Source organism: Salmo salar, chromosome 03 (genome assembly GCF_965601325.2).
Source record: "Salmo salar chromosome 03, fSalSal1, whole genome shotgun sequence".
In the NCBI taxonomy this organism is placed as follows: Eukaryota; Metazoa; Chordata; class Actinopteri; order Salmoniformes; family Salmonidae; genus Salmo; species Salmo salar.
Window position 1 is genome coordinate 9,191,687 of NC_138293.1, and position 18,724 is coordinate 9,210,410.

An 18,724-nucleotide genomic window follows, 5' to 3' on the forward strand; every position below is an offset into this window, starting at 1 on the left:
CAGCACGTCTAAAAAGACGCTAACAAAACGTATACAACCGGTGTGACCAGATAAAAACCAATAATGACATCTTTCACATGACGTCTTGTCATGAAAAACTATGTCTTAACCAACTGTTAGAATCAGGTAATCTGGCTATGTGACGTCATCTCAACCAGAAAACGTCATTAAGGTGCCATGTGCCAAATTCTGCCTGCTGGGTTAGTGCTACATTAGCTGGTATATTCCCTTCACCTTGCAACGCTCACTTATTTCAGCAGTTGAACGCGCACAACATAGATTCTTCATTTTTTCGCTTCAGTAAAATGGTTGCTTCCGCCAGGATGCCAGCATTATCCCAAAAGTAAATTAAGAAGACACACTGCCGGTGTGCAATGACTTTAACCACTGGGTGTTCATTCTGGAAAAATTGGGATTAATAACCAATAATTATGGAATATTAGAATCTCCAGTTATACAACTCCTTGGGATTCATTGTACTGTAGTGGTAAATGTGTGAAGGAAAGTTAGCAGCTGCTACAATACTATAGTACATTGAGTCAAACTGTCGGTGTGTCATCTTCGTCGGTCACTGAAGCCACGTTTCTCTCTAATTCCCATGACACATTTCTTCCTTCCGACCAAGTGTTTGTAGTAACTCGGTGAAAGATGACAGGCCGTTTTATATAAGCACATTGTAGGAAAGATGTCAGCAGCCGTAATGCTATATTTTACGTTACTCGTCATCTTTTCTCAATCACCAGAGGCTATGGTTCCTTCTAATTACCCAGTTCCTCTAAATACCCAATTCCTCTGTAAAAACTCACGGACGATTTTATTAAAGCTCAAACAAAGTTTATTCACCCAAAGGGTCAGACAGCTGAACAGACAAAGACATATATTCACAAAAGTACTGGTATTTAATCCTTTCTCCTATGCCGAGTCTCCTCCGTACACATCTGAACAGCCAATACACCTCTGTTGCTAGACAGAACTTTAGTGATATCTGTTCTTCCTCACTTCATCTGACCTGATTTTTCTGCCCAAATTCCTTACTACTCCCAAACTCACAGCTGTCCTGTTGACTTGTACCAGACTGTGGCCATTTTCCTTCCCATAGGATCCCTGATGTCTAACAGTGACATGAATTAGGGTATTTAATATTTTCAAGTTTAGAAGTCAGAACCCATCAGCACTAAATCGCGCCATGGCCTATTCTAGTAGTAGTGTTACCGCCCCTGGACCACATATGAAGGCAGTGGTTCGATCCGTGTTCCACCACTCACTTTGTTTTCCTGTCCTCTCCCCATCTACATATCTATCCTTAATCAATCAATCAATAAAGCTTGGAAATGCATTTTATTTATATATATATATATATATATATATATATATATATACACAGTATAGTGCATTCGGAAAGCCTTATTCTAAAATTGGTTTAAATTGGGGGGGTTTTCCCGTCAATCTACACACAATACCCTATAATAAGAACTGGAAATATGACATTTACATAAGTATTCAGACCCTTTACCCTTGAAGCAGCTTTGGCAGCGATTACAGCCTTGAGTCTTCTTGGGTATGACGCTACAAGCTTGGCACACATGTATTTGGAGTTTTTCCCCATTCTTCTCTACGGATCCTCCCAAGCTCTGTCAGGTTGGATGGGGAGTGTCGCTGCACAGCTATTTTCAGGTCTCTACGGAGATGTTAGATCGTATTCAAGTCCGGACTCTGGCTGGGCCACTCAAGGACATTCAGAGACTTGTCCTGAAGCCACTCCTGCGTTGTCTTGGCTGTGTGCTTAGGGTCAATGTCCTGTTGGAAGGTGATCCTTCACCCCAGTCTGAGGTCCTGAGCGCTCTGGAGCAGGTTTTTTATCAAGGATTTCTCTGTACTTTGCTCCGTTCATCTTTCCCTCGATCCTGACTAGTCTCTCAGTCCCTGCCACTGAAAAAGCATGACGCTGCCACCACCATGCTTCACCGTTGGGATGGTGCCAGGTTTCCTCCAGACATGACACTTGGCATTCAGGCCAAAGAGTATATCTTGGTTTCATCAGACCAGAGAATCTTTTTTCTCATGGTCTGCGAGTATTTAGGTGCCTTTTGGCAAACTCCAAGCTGGCTGTGATGTGCCTTTTACTGAGGAGTGGCTTCCATCTAGCCACTACCATAAAGGCCTGATTTCATGGAGTGATGCAGAGATGGTTGTCCTTCTGGAAGATTCTCCCATCTCCACAGAGGAACTCTGCAGCTTTGTCAGAGTGACCATCGGGTTCTTGGTCACCTCCCTGACCAAGACCCTTCTGCCCTGATTGCTCAGTTTGGATGGGCGGCCAGCTCTGGGAAGAGTCTTGGTGGTTCTAAACTTCTTCCATTTAAGAATGATGGAGGCCACTGTGTTCTTGGGGATCTTCAATGCTGCAGAAATGTTTTTGTACCCTTCCCCCAGATCTGTGCCTTGACACAATCCTGTCTTAGAGCGTTACAGACAATTCCTTCGACCTCATGGCTTGGTTTTTGCGCTTACATGCACTGTCAGGTGTGTGTGCCTTTCCAAATCATGTCCAATCAATTGAGTTTACAACAGGTGGACTCCAATCAAGTTGTAGAAACATCTCAAGGATGCTCAATAGAAACAGAATGCACGTGAGCTTAATTTCGAGTCTCCGAGCAAAGGGTTTGAATACTTATGTAAATAAGGTATTTTCGTTTTTTATAAATTAGATTATTTAAAAAAATTAATAATGTAAACACCTGTTTTTGCTTTGGCATTATGGGGTATTGTGTGTAGATTGATGAGGGGAAAACATTTATTCAATACATTTTAGAATAAGGCTGTAACGTAGCAAAATGTAGAAAAAGTGAAGGGGTCTGAATACTTTCAGAATGCACTGTATATTTAAAAATCACCACGTTCCACACAATTCCACCCATGGTGGTAGTAACTCTCTATGCACCTCCCTTTCCCTCGTCTGTTACAGGAGTTCACCCAGTCATGTGTACGCATGGACGCCAAAAAGAGACCCACGGCCCATGACCTGCTGTTTCACAGGGTTCTGTTTGAGGTGCACTCTCTTAAGCTGCTGGCTGCCCACTGCTTTATCAACTATCAGTGTGAGTAATGTCACATCAGAGAGGTACATTTAGATTCCTGACACAATTGGTCAGAAAACATCCCCTTTTTGCCATTTGCCCCATACTGAAAGTTGAATGCAAATGTGACCATCTCTTTTCAGTCTTATGTTCTAAAATTTGAATTGAATTATTATTATTTTTTACATTGGATTAAAGTACAGACTCAGTGCTTCAAAATGGCATATCATACACTGTATTTGGAAGAAACATGGGGGAGTAATGTTGCTTTAAAAATGTATAATATTTTCACAAAATGTATTCTTTAACCAAATTGCCAAAATGGATTCTCTGAACATTCTCACCAAGTTAGGCAAACCATTAACACTATGACATTTTAAAAATACTTTTATTTTTTTATTTTATTGAATATTCGAAACATACAATATACTTGCAGTGAAGCCGCTCAACAACTACACCACACCAGTCATCCAACAGATTCCCGTTCAGAGAGACACACAGAAGCATCCAGGGTCAATGCCCTGCTCAAGGGCATGTTGACCGATCTACCACCAGGCCAAAAAACGTGAACAAGATCCCCCCCCCCCACCCACAGTTCCCCAATAGCTGTCCCTCAACCATGTTTGTGTGTGTGTATGCATGCATGTACAAACACCTGCACGGCATCAGCCTCAGGCAAACCGGCATTAGTAGTAAAAACACTTCCACTTAGTGTCATTCAAATGTACTTTTTATTATCATTTTTTTTTAAAAACTTTTATCTTAGAATGATGGTCAATCTCTCCGCTCCCAATTGTCTCCAATTCCACATGAGATGAGATAAGGGAGGTAAAGGCAAAAAAGGCCATGGTGGCAAAGTAAATACAATATAGCAAGTAAAAACACTGGAATGGTAGATTTGTAGTGGAAGAAAGTGCTAGGTAGAAATAATGGGGTGCAAAGGAGCAAAATAAATAAATTAATAAATACAGTATGGGAAGAGGTAGTTGTTTGGGCTAAATTATAGATGGGCTATGTACAGGTGCAGTGAGCTGCTCTGACAGCTGGTGCTTAAAGCTAGTGAGGGAGATAAGTGTTTCCAGTTTCAGAGATTTTTGTAGTTCGTTCCAGTCATTGGCAGCAGAGAACAAGGAGGAATTGGCTTTGGGGGTGACCAGAGAGATATACCTGCTGGAGCGCGTGCTACGGGTGGGTGCTGCTATGGTGACCAGTGAGCTGAGATAAGGCGGGGCTTTATCTAGCAGGGTCTTGTAGATGACCTGGAGCCAGTGGGTATGGCGACGAGTATGAAGCGAGGGCCAGCCAACGAGAGCGTACAGGTCGCAGTGGTGGGTAGTATATGGGTTGTTTACAAATATGCATAAGCCGGCCCCCCTTGTCTTACCAGACACCGCTGTTCTATCCTGCCGATACAGCGTATAACCGGTCAGCTGTATGTTGATAATGTCGTCGTCCAGCCACGACTCTGAAGCATAAGATATTACAGTTTTAAAGTCCCGTTGGTAGTTTAATCTTCCTCGTAGTTTGTTGATTTTATTTTCCAATGACTGCATGTTAGCAAATAGAACGGATGCCAGTGGGGGTTTATTTGATCGCCTACAAATTCTCAGAAGGCAGCCCGTCCTCCGTCTTCTCTTCATGCAAATGATGGATTTGGGCCTGTTCCCAGGAAAGCAGTATGCCGTTCACGTCGGGCTCGTCAGACTCGTTAAAGGAAGAAAAAAAAAAAATATCTTCTGCCAGTTCGTGGTGAGTAATCGCTGTTCTGATATCCAGAAGTTATTTTCGGTCATAAGAGACTGTAGCAGCAACATTATGTACAGATTAAGTTGCAAAAAAAACCACATTCGGTTAGGAGCGTGTAAAACGTCAACCATCTTCTCTGGCGCCATGATGGCTATATATGTGTAACAATAGCTAGCTATGAAAAATGACTTTTTGATATAGTTGAGAGAATAACGCATGTTCATGTAGCTATTTTGGCATTTTAACTGTAGACTCTTACCGGTGTATGGATTATGATGATTCACAGCAGACAAACACTTTCAAAATAATCCTTCCCACTCAGCTTCAACCAGTCCAGAGTGCTTTTGCCACAGAAGACAAAGCTGTGTCGATACCAGCAGCAGTATTCAGGACAAAACAAAGCATGTTGTCCATGATGAAAATATGAGTAAATCCTATGGATCGTTCAAATATCTGTGGTAGCAGAGAGCAGGAAGTGCCATTTGACAGAAGACTTGCGTGACAGAATGGACCCTCTTGTGAATGTCCCAGCCCACTCATTAGCTCAACCATTCATGATGGCTAGGCAAGATTTTGTCTTAACAACTTTGTGATTTCACATTTTATTTATATTTACAGACTACATATGAGTTTTTTTTATTACGTCACATAAGTTGACATGCTCAAAAAAGGCACTTTGCTAAAAAATGTCAAATGCCTCTCCTGTGAAGTGACGTCTATCGTGCACACCCAGCTTTGTCTATCGTGCACACCCAAATTTGTCTATCGTGCACACCCAAATTTGTCTATCGTGCACACCCAGCTTTCTGAAACGGTTCACAAATACATTGTGAATCTGGATATTTTTGTTTGATTTTGTTACTTAGTCCACTGTGAATACAATCCCACATTTTTATTTTTCAGGTTAGGAGTCCAATATCCCTTTGACACTGTCACGTTAAAGTTGAAGTTTTCTCTTCTAGAGGTCAAGCCAATAAAAATAAATAAAATCTCCATATTAATCACATAATGGTAGTCTTAAATGCACTTCCTCTTTTAACAGATCAGCTTCATGATAACTGCCTTGAAGAGAAGACCAGGACTTTCGACCCCAGTGGTGTGATGGCTGAGATCAAGCATGGGGACCGGCCCGGGGTGGAGATCAAGTAAGGATGGAGAAAAACCTGTCCCCGGGCAGAGACCCCAAGGTCTGTTTGATTGAGGTGATTTGTTGATGTTATTACTCATGCTGTCCCATTTCTCATCGTTTCCTAAAGGTACTCGAATGTTTCGCCGCTAGAACTGGACAAATTTCTGGAGGACGTAAAGTAAGTGTGGGCGTTGGAGGACAGATTTGGGCAAAAGGTCATTGGATTTAATTTAGTTGATAATTAAAAGTAGAAGGCTGCTCCAGCCGGAGATTACATTACATAAAGTACCAGTCAAAAGTTTGGACACCTACTCATTCAAGGGTTTTTCTGTATTTTTACTGCCAAGAGTGTGCAAAGCTGTCATCAAGGCAAATGGTGGCTACTTTGAAGAATCTCAAATATAAATATATTTAGATTTGTTTAATACTTTTTTTGGTTACTACATGATTCCATATGTGTTATTTCATAGTGTTGATGTCTTCACTATTATTCTACAATGTAGAATACAGTAAAAATAAAGAAAAACCCTGGAATGAGTAGGTGTCCAAACCTTTGACTGGTACTATATACAGTTGAAGTCCGAAGTTTACATACACTTAGGTTGGAGTCATTAAAACTTGTTTTTCAACCACTCCACAAATTTCTTGTTAACAAACTATAGCTTTGGCAAGTTGGTTAGGAAATCTACTTTGTGCATGACAAGTAATTTTTCCAACCATTGTTTACAGACAGATTATTTCACTGTATCACAATTCCATTGGGTCAGAAGTTTACATACACTAAGCTGACTGTGCCTTTAAACAGCTTGGAAAATTTCTGAAACTGATGTCATGGCTTTATTGACATCATTTGAGTCAATTGGAGGTGTACCTGTGGATGTATTTCAAGGCCTACCTTCAAACTCAGTGCCTCTTTGCTTGACATCATGGGAAAATCAAAAGATATCAGCCAAGACCTTAGAAAGATCTCCAAGTCTGGTTCATCCTTGGGAGCAATTTCCAAACACCTGAAGGTACCACGTTCATCTGTACAAATAATAGTACGCAAGTAAAAACACCATGGGACCATACAGCTGTCCTACCGCTCAGGAAGGAGACGCGTTCTGTCTCCTGGAGATGACCGTACTTTGGTGAGAGAAGTACAAATCAATCCCAGAACAACAGCAAAGGACCCTGTGAATATGCTGAAGAAAACGGGTACAAAAGTATCTATATCCACAGTAAAACGAGTCCTATATCGACATAACCTGAAAGGCCGCTCAGCAAGGAGGAAGCTACTGCTCCAAAACCGCCATAAAAAAGCCAGACTACGGTTTGCAACTGCACATGGGGACAAAGATCGTACTTTTTTGAGAAATGTCCTCTGGTCTGATGAAACAAAAATTGAAGTGTTTGGCCATAATGACCATCATTATGTTTGGAGGAAAAAGGGGGAGGCTTGCAAGCTGAAGAACACCATCCCAACCGTGAAACACGGGGGTGGCAGCATCATGTTGTGGGGGTGCTTTGCTGCAGGAGGGACTGGTGCACTTCACAAAATAGATGGCATCACGAGGAGGGAAAATTATGTGGATATATTGAAGCAACATCTTAAGACATCAGTCAGGAAGTTAAAGCTTGGTCACAAATGGATCTTCCAAATGGACAATGACCCCAAGCATACTTCCAAATTTGTGGCAAAATAGCTTAAGGACAACAAAGTCAAGGTATTGGAGTGGCCATCACAAAGCCCTGACCTCAATCTCATAGAAAATTTGTGGGTAGAAGTGAAAAAGCGTGTGCAATCAAGGAGGCCTACAAACCTAACTGTTACCCCAGCTCTGTCAGGAGGAATGGGACAAAATTCACCCTACTTATTGTGGGGAACTTGTGGAAGGCTACCCAAAACGTTTGACCCAAGTTAAGCAATTTAAAGGCAATGCTACCAAATACTAATTGAGTGTATGTAAACTTCTGACCCACTGGGAATGTGATGAAAGAAATAAAAGCTGAAATAAATAATTCTCTCTACTATTATTCTGACATTTCACATTCTTAAAATAGTGGTGATCCTAACTGACCTAAAACAGGGAATTTTTACTAGGATTAAATGTCAGGAATTGTGAAAAACTGAATTTAAATGTATTTGGTTAAGGTGTATGTAAACTTCTGACTTCAACTGTATACATACATACATACATACATACATCCTAAATTATCAAGGATATAAACCTTGATCAGGAAGGAGGGATGCAATTTAAAGGGGCAAGAAAGTGTGTACCGAAACCTTGGTTGATTACGGTAAGATCATTTTGTCTAATTTCTGTTGGTCTGCTCATCATCAAATGTTATGGGTGTGCATCTGCAGCTCCTAAATCTGGTATAAACAAATAAAATTACCTACGATTGGATCCAGATCGGATCTTGGCAGCTTGCGCCCACAACTGGCATTCAATTGTGTCCTCTATCCATCTCTTGTCTGCATTGTAATTGGATGCTTATACACATACGTTTTTTTGTGTTTTATTAGAGTTGGCCACTATATTTTATTTATTGCTGCACTTATTCCATGCCACTTGCCAGCCATTATTGTAAATAAGAATTTGTTAACTGACTCGCCTGGTTAAATAAAAAAATATAATATTAAATATGATCTACATTGTAAACCTCTTTTTTTTTTTATCCTAAATTTGTTTGACTTTCCAGTTGATGTTAGAACCGTCCGGTTTTATGAAGGCCGCGATGATGTCCGCCACATCATATGTTAGAACCGTCCGGTTTTATGAAGGCCGCGATGATGTCCGCCACATCATATGTTAGAACCGTCCGGTTTTATGAAGGCCGCGATGATGTCCGCCACATCATATGTTAGAACCGTCCGGTTTTATGAAGGCCGCGATGATGTCCGCCACATCATATGTTAGAACCGTCCGGTTTTATGAAGGCCGCGATGATGTCCGCCACATCATATGTTAGAACCGTCCGGTTTTATGAAGGCCGCTGTGATGTCCGCCACATCATATGTTAGAACCGTCCGGTTTTATGAAGGCCGCTGTGATGTCCGCCACATCATATGTTAGAACCGTCCGGTTTTATGAAGGCCGCTGTGATGTCCGCCACATCATATGTTAGAACCGTCCGGTTTTATGAAGGCCGCGATGATGTCCGCCACATCATATGTTAGAACCGTCCGGTTTTATGAAGGCCGCGATGATGTCCGCCACATCATATGTTAGAACCGTCCGGTTTTATGAAGGCCGCGATGATGTCCGCCACATCATATGTTAGAACCGTCCGGTTTTATGAAGGCCGCTGTGATGTCCGCCACATCATATGTTAGAACCGTCCGGTTTTATGAAGGCCGCTGTGATGTCCGCCACATCATATGTTAGAACCGTCCGGTTTTATGAAGGCCGCTGTGATGTCCGCCACATCATATGTTAGAACCGTCCGGTTTTATGAAGGCCGCTGTGATGTCCGCCACATCATATGTTAGAACCGTCCGGTTTTATGAAGGCCGCTGTGATGTCCGCCACATCATATGTTAGAACCGTCCGGTTTTATGAAGGCCGCTGTGATGTCCGCCACATCATATGTTAGAACCGTCCGGTTTTATGAAGGCCGCTGTGATGTCCGCCACATCATATGTTAGAACCGTCCGGTTTTATGAAGGCCGCTGTGATGTCCGCCACATCATATGTTAGAACCGTCCGGTTTTATGAAGGCCGCTGTGATGTCCGCCACATCATATGTTAGAACCGTCCGGTTTTATGAAGGCCGCGATGATGTCCGCCACATCATATGTTTATAACTATCACTTGACCTTTTTCCCCTTAGTAGCTCTGACTTTGCAGATCGCTGCTTAGAGGAAAAATGTACTTACTGTGACATGTGGTTGTCCCACCTAGCTGTTGAAAGATGAACACACTAACTGTAAGTTGCTCTGGATAAGAGCGTCTGATAAATGACTAAAATGTTAATGTAAAAAAATACAAAAAAATTTACTCAACTCAATTAAGTCTTAAGATTTTCCAAGGGACTATTGTCCCTTCCCCTTTTTATACTGACTGTGGTATTTAAAGTAAAGACTGTACATCACATGATTTAACTCACTTAGTCTGTTTTTCAATTGATTGGATTGGCTCTTTCTTTCGTGTGCTCACTAGGAATGGGATCTATCCCTTGATGAACTTCCAGCGGGGCCTCACCATGCCCCGGACCTTGTCCATCTTCCAGGAGCGCATGGAGACAGTGAAGACTCCCAGCCCAGAGCCCCAGGAGATGGAGACCAGAAAGGTAACTTTTATATGAGGGGGGTTGCATGCAGACCAGTAGTCAGACGGTTGCTGGTTCAAATCCCGGGCCAGTCAAAAACAAGTATTTTATAGCATATGTACTGTATATGAACCATACAGGCAACACCCAACCAAAATGTTGGGGTAAACAACAGTCTCTTTAACTGGCAACCGAAGGCTGCTGGTTTTAGACACCAGACGGTACCATCTTCTGCCGCTGTGCCCTTAAGCAAGACACTTAGGCACTAAAATGAACCTTCTTGTCTGCTTTCAATTCCAAGGTGGTGCCCTATGGTCATGAAACGAGTGTTGGAAATCAGTTTAGCAGATTTTTTTCTCTCTCTCTCTCTCTGTGTCATGCTTGAAACTGTACAGGTTGTCCAAATGCATTGTAACTTGGAGTTCACTGAGGAAGGCACCAGAAGTCATGTGAGTTTTTTTGTTTATTTTCATCTACAACTTATACTTTTTAAAAGGAACAAAGAATTGTTGCTGAATGTAAAAAGTGTCTGAGCTTTTATAACTATAGACAAATAATTGCACAATAAAACATCTCCTCGCCCATGGTTTGTGTGATTAGTGCCGCAGCCAATTCCGCCTTTGGCCGCCTTTCCTTCCAGTTCTCTGCTGCCAATGACTGGAACGAACTGCAAAAATCACTGAAGCTGGAGACTCATATCTCCCTCCTAGCTTTAAGCACCAGCTGTCAGAGCAGCTCACAGATTACTGCACCTGTACATAGCCCATCTGTAAATAGCCCATCCAACTACCTCATCCCCATACTGTATTTATTTATTTATCTTGCTCCTTTGCACCCCAGTATCTCTACTTGCACATTCATCCTCTGCACATCTATCACTCCAGTGTTTAATTGGTATATTGTAATTACTTCGCCACCATGGCCTATTTATTGCCTTACCTCCCTTATCTTACCTCATTTGCACACACTGTATATAGACTTTTTCTACTGTATTAGTGACTGTATGTTTGTTTATTCCATGTGTAACTCTGTTGTTGTATGTGTCAAACTGCTTTTGCATTATATTGGCCAGGTCGCAGTTTTAAATGAGAACTTGTTATCAACTAGCCTACCTGGTTAAATAAAGGTGAAATAAAAAAATGTAATTAATAAAAGCCCCCGGCACTTATGTACAGTACGCACAAGAGTTGTGATTGGTGCAAATCTGACCCAGTGCGCACACTCGCACCTCTCCTTTTTATAATAGCTAATAAAACCAATTTAGATACAAAATATACAAGGAGTGGTAAAATACATTTTAATTTAATTCTCTCTATCTCAATGCAGCTCTCTCTCCTCCTGAAGATGGACGACAAGCTCCAACGGCAGCTAAACTGTGACATTCTGCCTAGTGAGTCAATCCAACGTTCAACAAAGTTATTGTAACGTTACTGTGTGTACCCTTTTTGACGTCGTATTAACCAAACAGGATGTACATTCATCTCCCGGTCCAATAGACTGGGTAGATTGGTTTCGGAGACCCTTTTTAAAAAATTTAAAAATTAAAAATTGCTTGTGGTGTAACGTGGCACGGTTGGGGTTCATGTTCTTGACGAGGCAATGTGTTTTTCAGTAACAACAAACAAACTACAGTAACGGTCACTAACTCATTGAATTAGCCCCCACCCACTGTAGATCAACAGATAACTTGGTATCTGTTACTAGGTAATTTAACAACCACATGCCAATATACAGAGGGGCTGTTACAAATGCAGATATACAGCACCATCTATTGGGTTATTCAGTAGATCGCATGCAGTTTTTTTAAAGGGGAGTTCAAGGATATTATTTGAGGTTAATGTTTCCTCAACCTGAAAGTAGTCTATGGGCCAGGAGAAACTGTAATCGGTGGTTTGGTTTTATCTAAACAGCCATTACAAACTTCAGTAACTGCTAGCAAATAATCTGTGGGAGTAATAGGGGCCCTTTAGCTGTAGGACTGGTTGATTATCTTTATATGTTAAGGTTTTTGGTGGCTGTTTTGTGTTTTCCAATTTAGCTGACAGCTCCAAAGACCTGGCTAGTGAGCTGGTTCACTTCGCCTTCATCAGTGAGGTAAGAGGAGCGGAAGACACTGGTTAACCCAGGCCAGCCTTGAATCTGTACTATTTCTACAGAAGTATTGTTGTTTTTTGTATTGATATCTTAAGTCTTTATTTATTTATTTTTTAATTTTTTTGGTACTTACTTTGAAGAATTTGACACAATTTTATAACTACCTGATACCAAATGGTGCCTAGTGGGACTTATTTGAATGAATCCCAAAGAATCAAACATGTTATAGACCAGGTTTTAAATGCCTGGTCATTGTACCTTAAGCCAATATCGTCCCTAATATAACCCCTTATTTCTGGCCTCTCGTTTCTCCAGGAGGACTGTGAGAAGCTGGCAGGCTTTCTGGAAGACGCCCTGTGTAAGCATTGGGCCAGGCCACCATTGGAGGAGTCTTCCCTGGCATAGTGATGATGTACCGACACATGCTGCTGCCCCAAGGGGGACCTGGACCCTGGGAAAACTACAACAAGGGAGGGAAAGAAAGAGAATTTAAAGAAAGGGGGAGGGGGGGATTAGTCGGGGAACTTTAAGAGTGAACATTCCAGGACTAGGAAGTGCCAGTTTTTTTTTTTTTGTGAGGCTTGTAAGGGAAGAGAGCCAAGTCAGCACTTCAGTCTGTGTGGCAAATGTAAGCATCAAGAAACGCTGTCTCAAAACAGAAGTGAGAAGCGATCTCTCTTTCTACTAAACAGAAGTGCCAACCAACTCAAGCCAGAGAAGACTATGCTAGGAGAGCTACTATATTTGGCCACTTCAATGCCTCCTTCTCTCTGCACAGATGATGTCATTGGCCTTGTTTAGAAGTATAGCAAGAGACAGTGGACAAAGTAAGCAATATGAGGAACATAAAAGTCTTCAACATTTACTGCTGCATTGAGGACTTTTTGTCCATAATAACCTATTGGGCTCCATTTTACACACGCAGCGCAGCCTTGGCAATGACCCCATAAAGAAAACTAATATAAAACTCTCACTATCATGCAAGGTGAAGGTACAGACACATTGAGATTTTGTGTCCCAAGATTCCCGGATTGAGACAATGGTTTTTCAATGGTGAGGTCATCCTCTACTTGATGAATGATTGTCCAACGGAAGAAAAAAAACAGCACAATATGTTCGTCTTCTACATATGCAACTCATCCGAAAAAAGTAGGGATGAGTTAAACTTATGATAGACAAAAACGGACAATGATGTAGGTCATATACAATTTTATCCGTGTTCATGCGTCTCTGTTAGGGTTGAATATTTTCCTGGTATTTTACAAATAAATCACTTTTCTCCCGGGTAAAATCATTTATAAAGCATATAAATATGCCTATGTCTGGATTTGAATAGACCTTTTGAGCGAAAATTCAAGTCTGATGCGTCATACATGGAAGACATTTAATGAGCCCAAGCACCCAAAAAAAAGGAAAAATGATTGTGCGGTTATCCAGTACATATATGATATAGGCTACTGCCCATAGATGTCGTTAGCTATATGCTCTCTTGGGTAAATAAATGAAACTAACTTCAGTAGGCTAATATGTCCTGAGTGTGAACTGTATTACTGTACTGTATTATATGGACTGGAATTACACACATCGATCAAATTGTGATAAAGCGAGGAGAGAACATGCGATTCCGGTGCAGCACATACGTCCTGCAAAGTTACAAGTATAGGTTAGCGAAATAGATTTTAATTTTTAAGTATAATTGGGCTTATTTGTATAATTTAGTAGACTGACTCATATATACCTTTAAATAATATTTCCCCTAATGTTATTAGCATAATATTATATATTTTTTTTTGCTTCCTTCCTTCCTCTCAACTGTTAAATGAAATACGTTTCGTTGTCATTTCGAATGACGAGAATAAAGGACATCCTTCAACAATATAGGACTAGAATTAGATGCAGAAGGCTTTCACTTCTCTTCACAAAGATAGAATGAATGGTCATGGGTCTGATTCGCTCTTCTTTCAGTTCTACTGGCTGCTGTATTTACCATTCAGCAAACAAGAGCTTCAGTCCCTCTTCAATTAGTCTACTGGTATAAGAAATGCTTAAAAAGTGACCAACAAGCTATTCTAGTCTAGCTTCTCCTGCATGGGACTCCCAACAGCTAAGGATCGTTTTTTAAAGAGGCCAGCGGTACACAGGTGTGTGCGTATTGCGCAAGAGACAGAGGCTATAAATTAGAACCTAATTAAGCATAACCCATCACGAATTAGCTAAATATAAGGCTACTACTGCATTAAATGTATTACCTGAAAGAGGTAGGCTATGACATCTATATATAGGCCTATATATCAATCTAGAACAGGATTATCTATTTTTTGGATGCAATTTGAATGGAGTTAGAGCGAGAAGGACCGTGAGGGCTCGCACAGGTTTTAAAGCGAAAATATTCGAGTGATAGGTTGTTTTTAAAACTGCAGCTGCAATAAAACAAAAAATATCTTTACAATTTAAAAAAATGTGATCCCTAAAGCCAGATGCAGAAAATGTAGGCCTACCCATCACTTTATATATATATATATTCTAATGATGACATGATAGGTCTACATACATTGAACTGTGGTCCATACTGATGGGCTGTCTGTCCCCCTGAGCGTTGATTCATCATGCAGAGGTCATAGAGAACCCATATTTTAGACATTACGTATAATTTAACAGTTCCATTCACGCCATGCTGTTCATAGAAATAATTTTACGGTTTCCGGGAGAAGTTTGTGGTTTTGGGCCGTGAATCTCAGTAACCGGGTTCCCGCCATTCCCCTATGCGTGTTGTGACTTTTTTCTTTTGCGATGTCCTGTGAGAAAGCACAGATTATTGAAACATCATTGAAGCACATAAACACTAAAATGTATAGCGCATAATTCAATCTCGATGATAATTTCTCAAACGTTACCGAGGCTACGCTGCGTATGTCACCCGGTATGTTTCAATGTTATACGGCTACAAACAAGATGCACAAAATGTAGCATGCATGTTGTATTGCTTTGTTACTTTCCAATCATGACCACTTCACCGCAAGTGTTAGTCTTTCATAGGTCACACTCTATGACCATCACCGTTTCTGAGGAGACAAAACTGACATGGAACAAGGATGGTTTTTAAAGGTTGTTTTTTTTGTTAACGTCTTTTTAGCAAACTAAATAATGTGTTAAATCTGGTTGTAACATTAGCATCTGACCAAATCACAACCAAAATCATACTGTCTTTCCCATAACATCTTTACCTTGTCATGAAAACATTTTTCTCGGTTTCTCTTGCTTTACCTGGTTGTAAAAAAAAAGACCCGTTGGTTGTAATCTGGTTATAGGACTTCTTCTCAACCAGAAAACGTCATAAAGAGACCATGAGCAAAATGTCCACTGGATTGATGCCATAAATCAAACACTACTTCTGCCTTTTACGTGTTTGTGTCCGACCTAACACCTTTGCTCAATTGCAGGGAAAGTCTGGGTTAACATACTAAATGTCAAACATATTGAACCTGTGAAAGTAACTCAAGTTTTAAACTGGAGACAATAGAATAATTTGCCAGCAATCTCTAACACCGTATGCTATGTTTCTCTTTCTAAGAATGAAAACCCTATCACCTATCAAGCTGCGAGGAAGACTTATCTCACAATTTGAATACATACATTTTTCTGCCTCATTGATATGATCATCATTCGTCCGATCTTAAGATTTTGCTCTTTTCAGTGGAAAGTCATAGGCCTACAAGAGCTTCTGAAATCAATTCACTGTTGAGAAAATGTACAGTTTTTGAACTATGAATTGTCATTTTTCTTAAATCATAACTTGCAATATGCCTTTCCATGTTGCTGTGTGTTTTTAGTCTGGATGAACAAATGTTATATGTATCCACATTGGAATATTAATTTTTGGTGTTTTTGCATTTGCTGAAAGGTCAATCTTTTTAACTTGGTTTGATAGGCTACACTATGGAAATTTAGTAGCTAATTATTTACCTCAGATTTTAGCTTGTTGACTGTATGGTTCATTATACATGCATGACATACTATTAATCAATTTTAGCTGCAATCAAGCCTAAGTGCCTCACTATACACTAGTGCAGCGTTTTCCCAAACGTTGTCCTCCGGACCCCAAGGGGTGCACGTCTTGGTTTTGCCCCCAACACTACACAGCTGACTCAAATAATCAAAGCTTGATGATTAGTTGAATCAGCTAGGGGCAAAAAAAAAACTAAGCGCACACTCCTTGTTGTCCCGAGGACCGAGTTTGGGGAAACCCTGAACTAGTGTTACACAAACCAACTTTTTTATGCAATTTTAGTTGCCATTGAGCTCCCTTACTGGGCTGTATGGAACATGCATGAGCCTCAATTTCCACTTTGTAAGCAAGCATTAATTTAGTACACTTCATGTCATGGATTTGTAAACCATTGTGAGTTCTGTTCTGCTTTAAATATTATCAGAGACTGCTTAAGTTGTAATATCTACTTGATTATAATTATATAACCGTCCAGTTTATCAAACCAATGTGCTGGCATGTTGTATGATGAATGTTAACAAACTAATCTTTGTTACTCCGTTGCCATAACTGGTAGGTACTGTACCTCCGTTGACCTTTTTTTGGGGTCAAGCATGTCCTGTCCACACTGTATACAGGAGTGGATGTCTGAGTTGCATTGTACTTGAGCACGCTGCAATCAAGTCACTCTAACCCTGTTTATACCTGGTGCTAACATGCAGCCTTTTTCCTGCTCTTGTCCACATTCTGATTCTGCCCCAATTCTTTTGTGACAAGTGTAGACGATTTAAAAAAAAAAAAAGTGTAAACAGACAAGATCAGGACAAAGGACGCACATTAACGGGCAGGTGTAAACGGGGCTTGAAGTCGTTCAAATAAGGTTCTCGACTCATTTCAATACAACGCCGATGGATTTAAGTCTACATTCCATATTGTAGACAATGATAATTTTCTTGGTAGAATTTGGAGGGGGGAGGCGGTATTATCGATAATTGAAAAACAACTGAAAAAGGCCTAACACATCCTTCTCCTTTGTCTGTTTAGCTAAATTACAGCTCTCCCTGTATTGAGGTGCTTCTGCCTTGTTCTGTTTGTACAACTCATGTAAAATATTGTACAATAAAAGTATTAATGAGTATAGATGAGGCAATAATGACACTGATTCTTGCATTAGTTTTGTCTTGTTAACTGAAAATCTGGGCCCTAGAGTTGAGCTGTGGCTGCTGTTATTACACACGTGGGCCTGCCATTCCTCACACATCAAACCCAACATGAAGCCTAATCCCGTTCAAAAGACCATTCCGCCCAATGCTCGGAAGGTCTGGTGGATCAACGTCTCAAATGTGGCCTTCGTTTATTCGAAATAGGAAAAATTCCCGACCCACAGCCAAGGTTCTGGAGCACTCTGCCTTAGATTCATTAAAAATCAGTTTATAATCTATATCAACTGTAATATTACTAAATAAATGTATTGTTGTATTAAAGTTAAGACTCACTACACTGTATGTACACTTATCTGATAGTCAGATTCTCTTTGTAAATGTTTTAAATGTAACCTTTTTAACTAGGCAAGTCAATAACAAATTCTTATTTACAATGACGGCCTACCCCGGCCAATTCTGTGCCAGCGTCACGGCCGGATGTGATACAGCCTGGATTCAAACCAGGGACTGTAGTGATGACTTGCACTGAGATCCAGTGCCTTAGACCGCCTTGCCACTCGGGAGCCCAGACTCATACAAGTTATCTCACAGATTATGCCATTTACTTAAACTAAACTCAGTTGACAGTGAGAGGACATTTCTTTTTTTGCTGGGTTTATTTTCAGCAAACTTAACATGTGTAAATATTTGTATGAACATGAGATTCAACAACTGAGACATAAACTGAACAAGTTCCACAGACATGTGAGACCAACAGAAATGGAATAATGTCTCCCTGAACAAAGGGGGGGGGGGGGTCAAAATCAAAAGTAAGTCAGTGTCTGGTGTGGCCACCAGCTGCATTAAGTACTGCAGTGCATCTCCTCATGTACTGCACCAGATTTGCCAGTTCTTGCTGTGCAATGTTACCCCACTCTTCCACCAAGGCACCTGCAAGTTCTCTGACATTTCTGGGGGGAATGGCCCTAGCCCTCACCCTCCGATCCAACAGGACCCAGACGTGCTCAATGGGATTGAGATCTGGGCTCGTCGCTGGCTATGGCAGAACACTGTGTGATTTCCTGCAAGACAGGAATGTCACAGAACGAGCAGTATGGCTGGTGGCATTGTCATGCTGGAGGGTCATGTCAGGATGAGCCTGCAGGAAGGGTACCACATGAGGGAGGAGGATGTCTTCCCTGTAACGCACAGCGTTGAGATGGCTTGCAATGACAAGCTCAGTCCGATGATTCTGTGACACACTGCCCCAGACCACGACGGACCCTCCACCTCCAAA

At 41.0% G+C, this 18,724-nt stretch overlaps 1 protein-coding gene across 2 annotated transcripts in view; it reads left to right on the top strand.

Moving 5' to 3' along the window:
• Positions 1-17,425, top strand: part of LOC106597174 (nuclear receptor-binding protein 2) — a 56,804-nt gene extending 39,379 nt beyond the window's left edge. For both annotated transcript variants that reach the window (XM_014188406.3, XM_014188402.3), the window contains 8 exons: positions 2,966-3,098; positions 5,866-5,968; positions 6,080-6,130; positions 10,098-10,227; positions 10,602-10,655; positions 11,533-11,596; positions 12,245-12,300; positions 12,616-17,425. In XM_014188406.3, the coding sequence (XP_014043881.1) occupies positions 2,966-3,098; positions 5,866-5,968; positions 6,080-6,130; positions 10,098-10,227; positions 10,602-10,655; positions 11,533-11,596; positions 12,245-12,300; positions 12,616-12,705 (681 nt within the window). In that variant the 3' untranslated portion in view covers positions 12,706-17,425. The remainder of the gene's footprint in view (positions 1-2,965; positions 3,099-5,865; positions 5,969-6,079; positions 6,131-10,097; positions 10,228-10,601; positions 10,656-11,532; positions 11,597-12,244; positions 12,301-12,615) is intronic.
• The last annotated feature ends 1,299 nt before the right edge of the window (positions 17,426-18,724 follow it).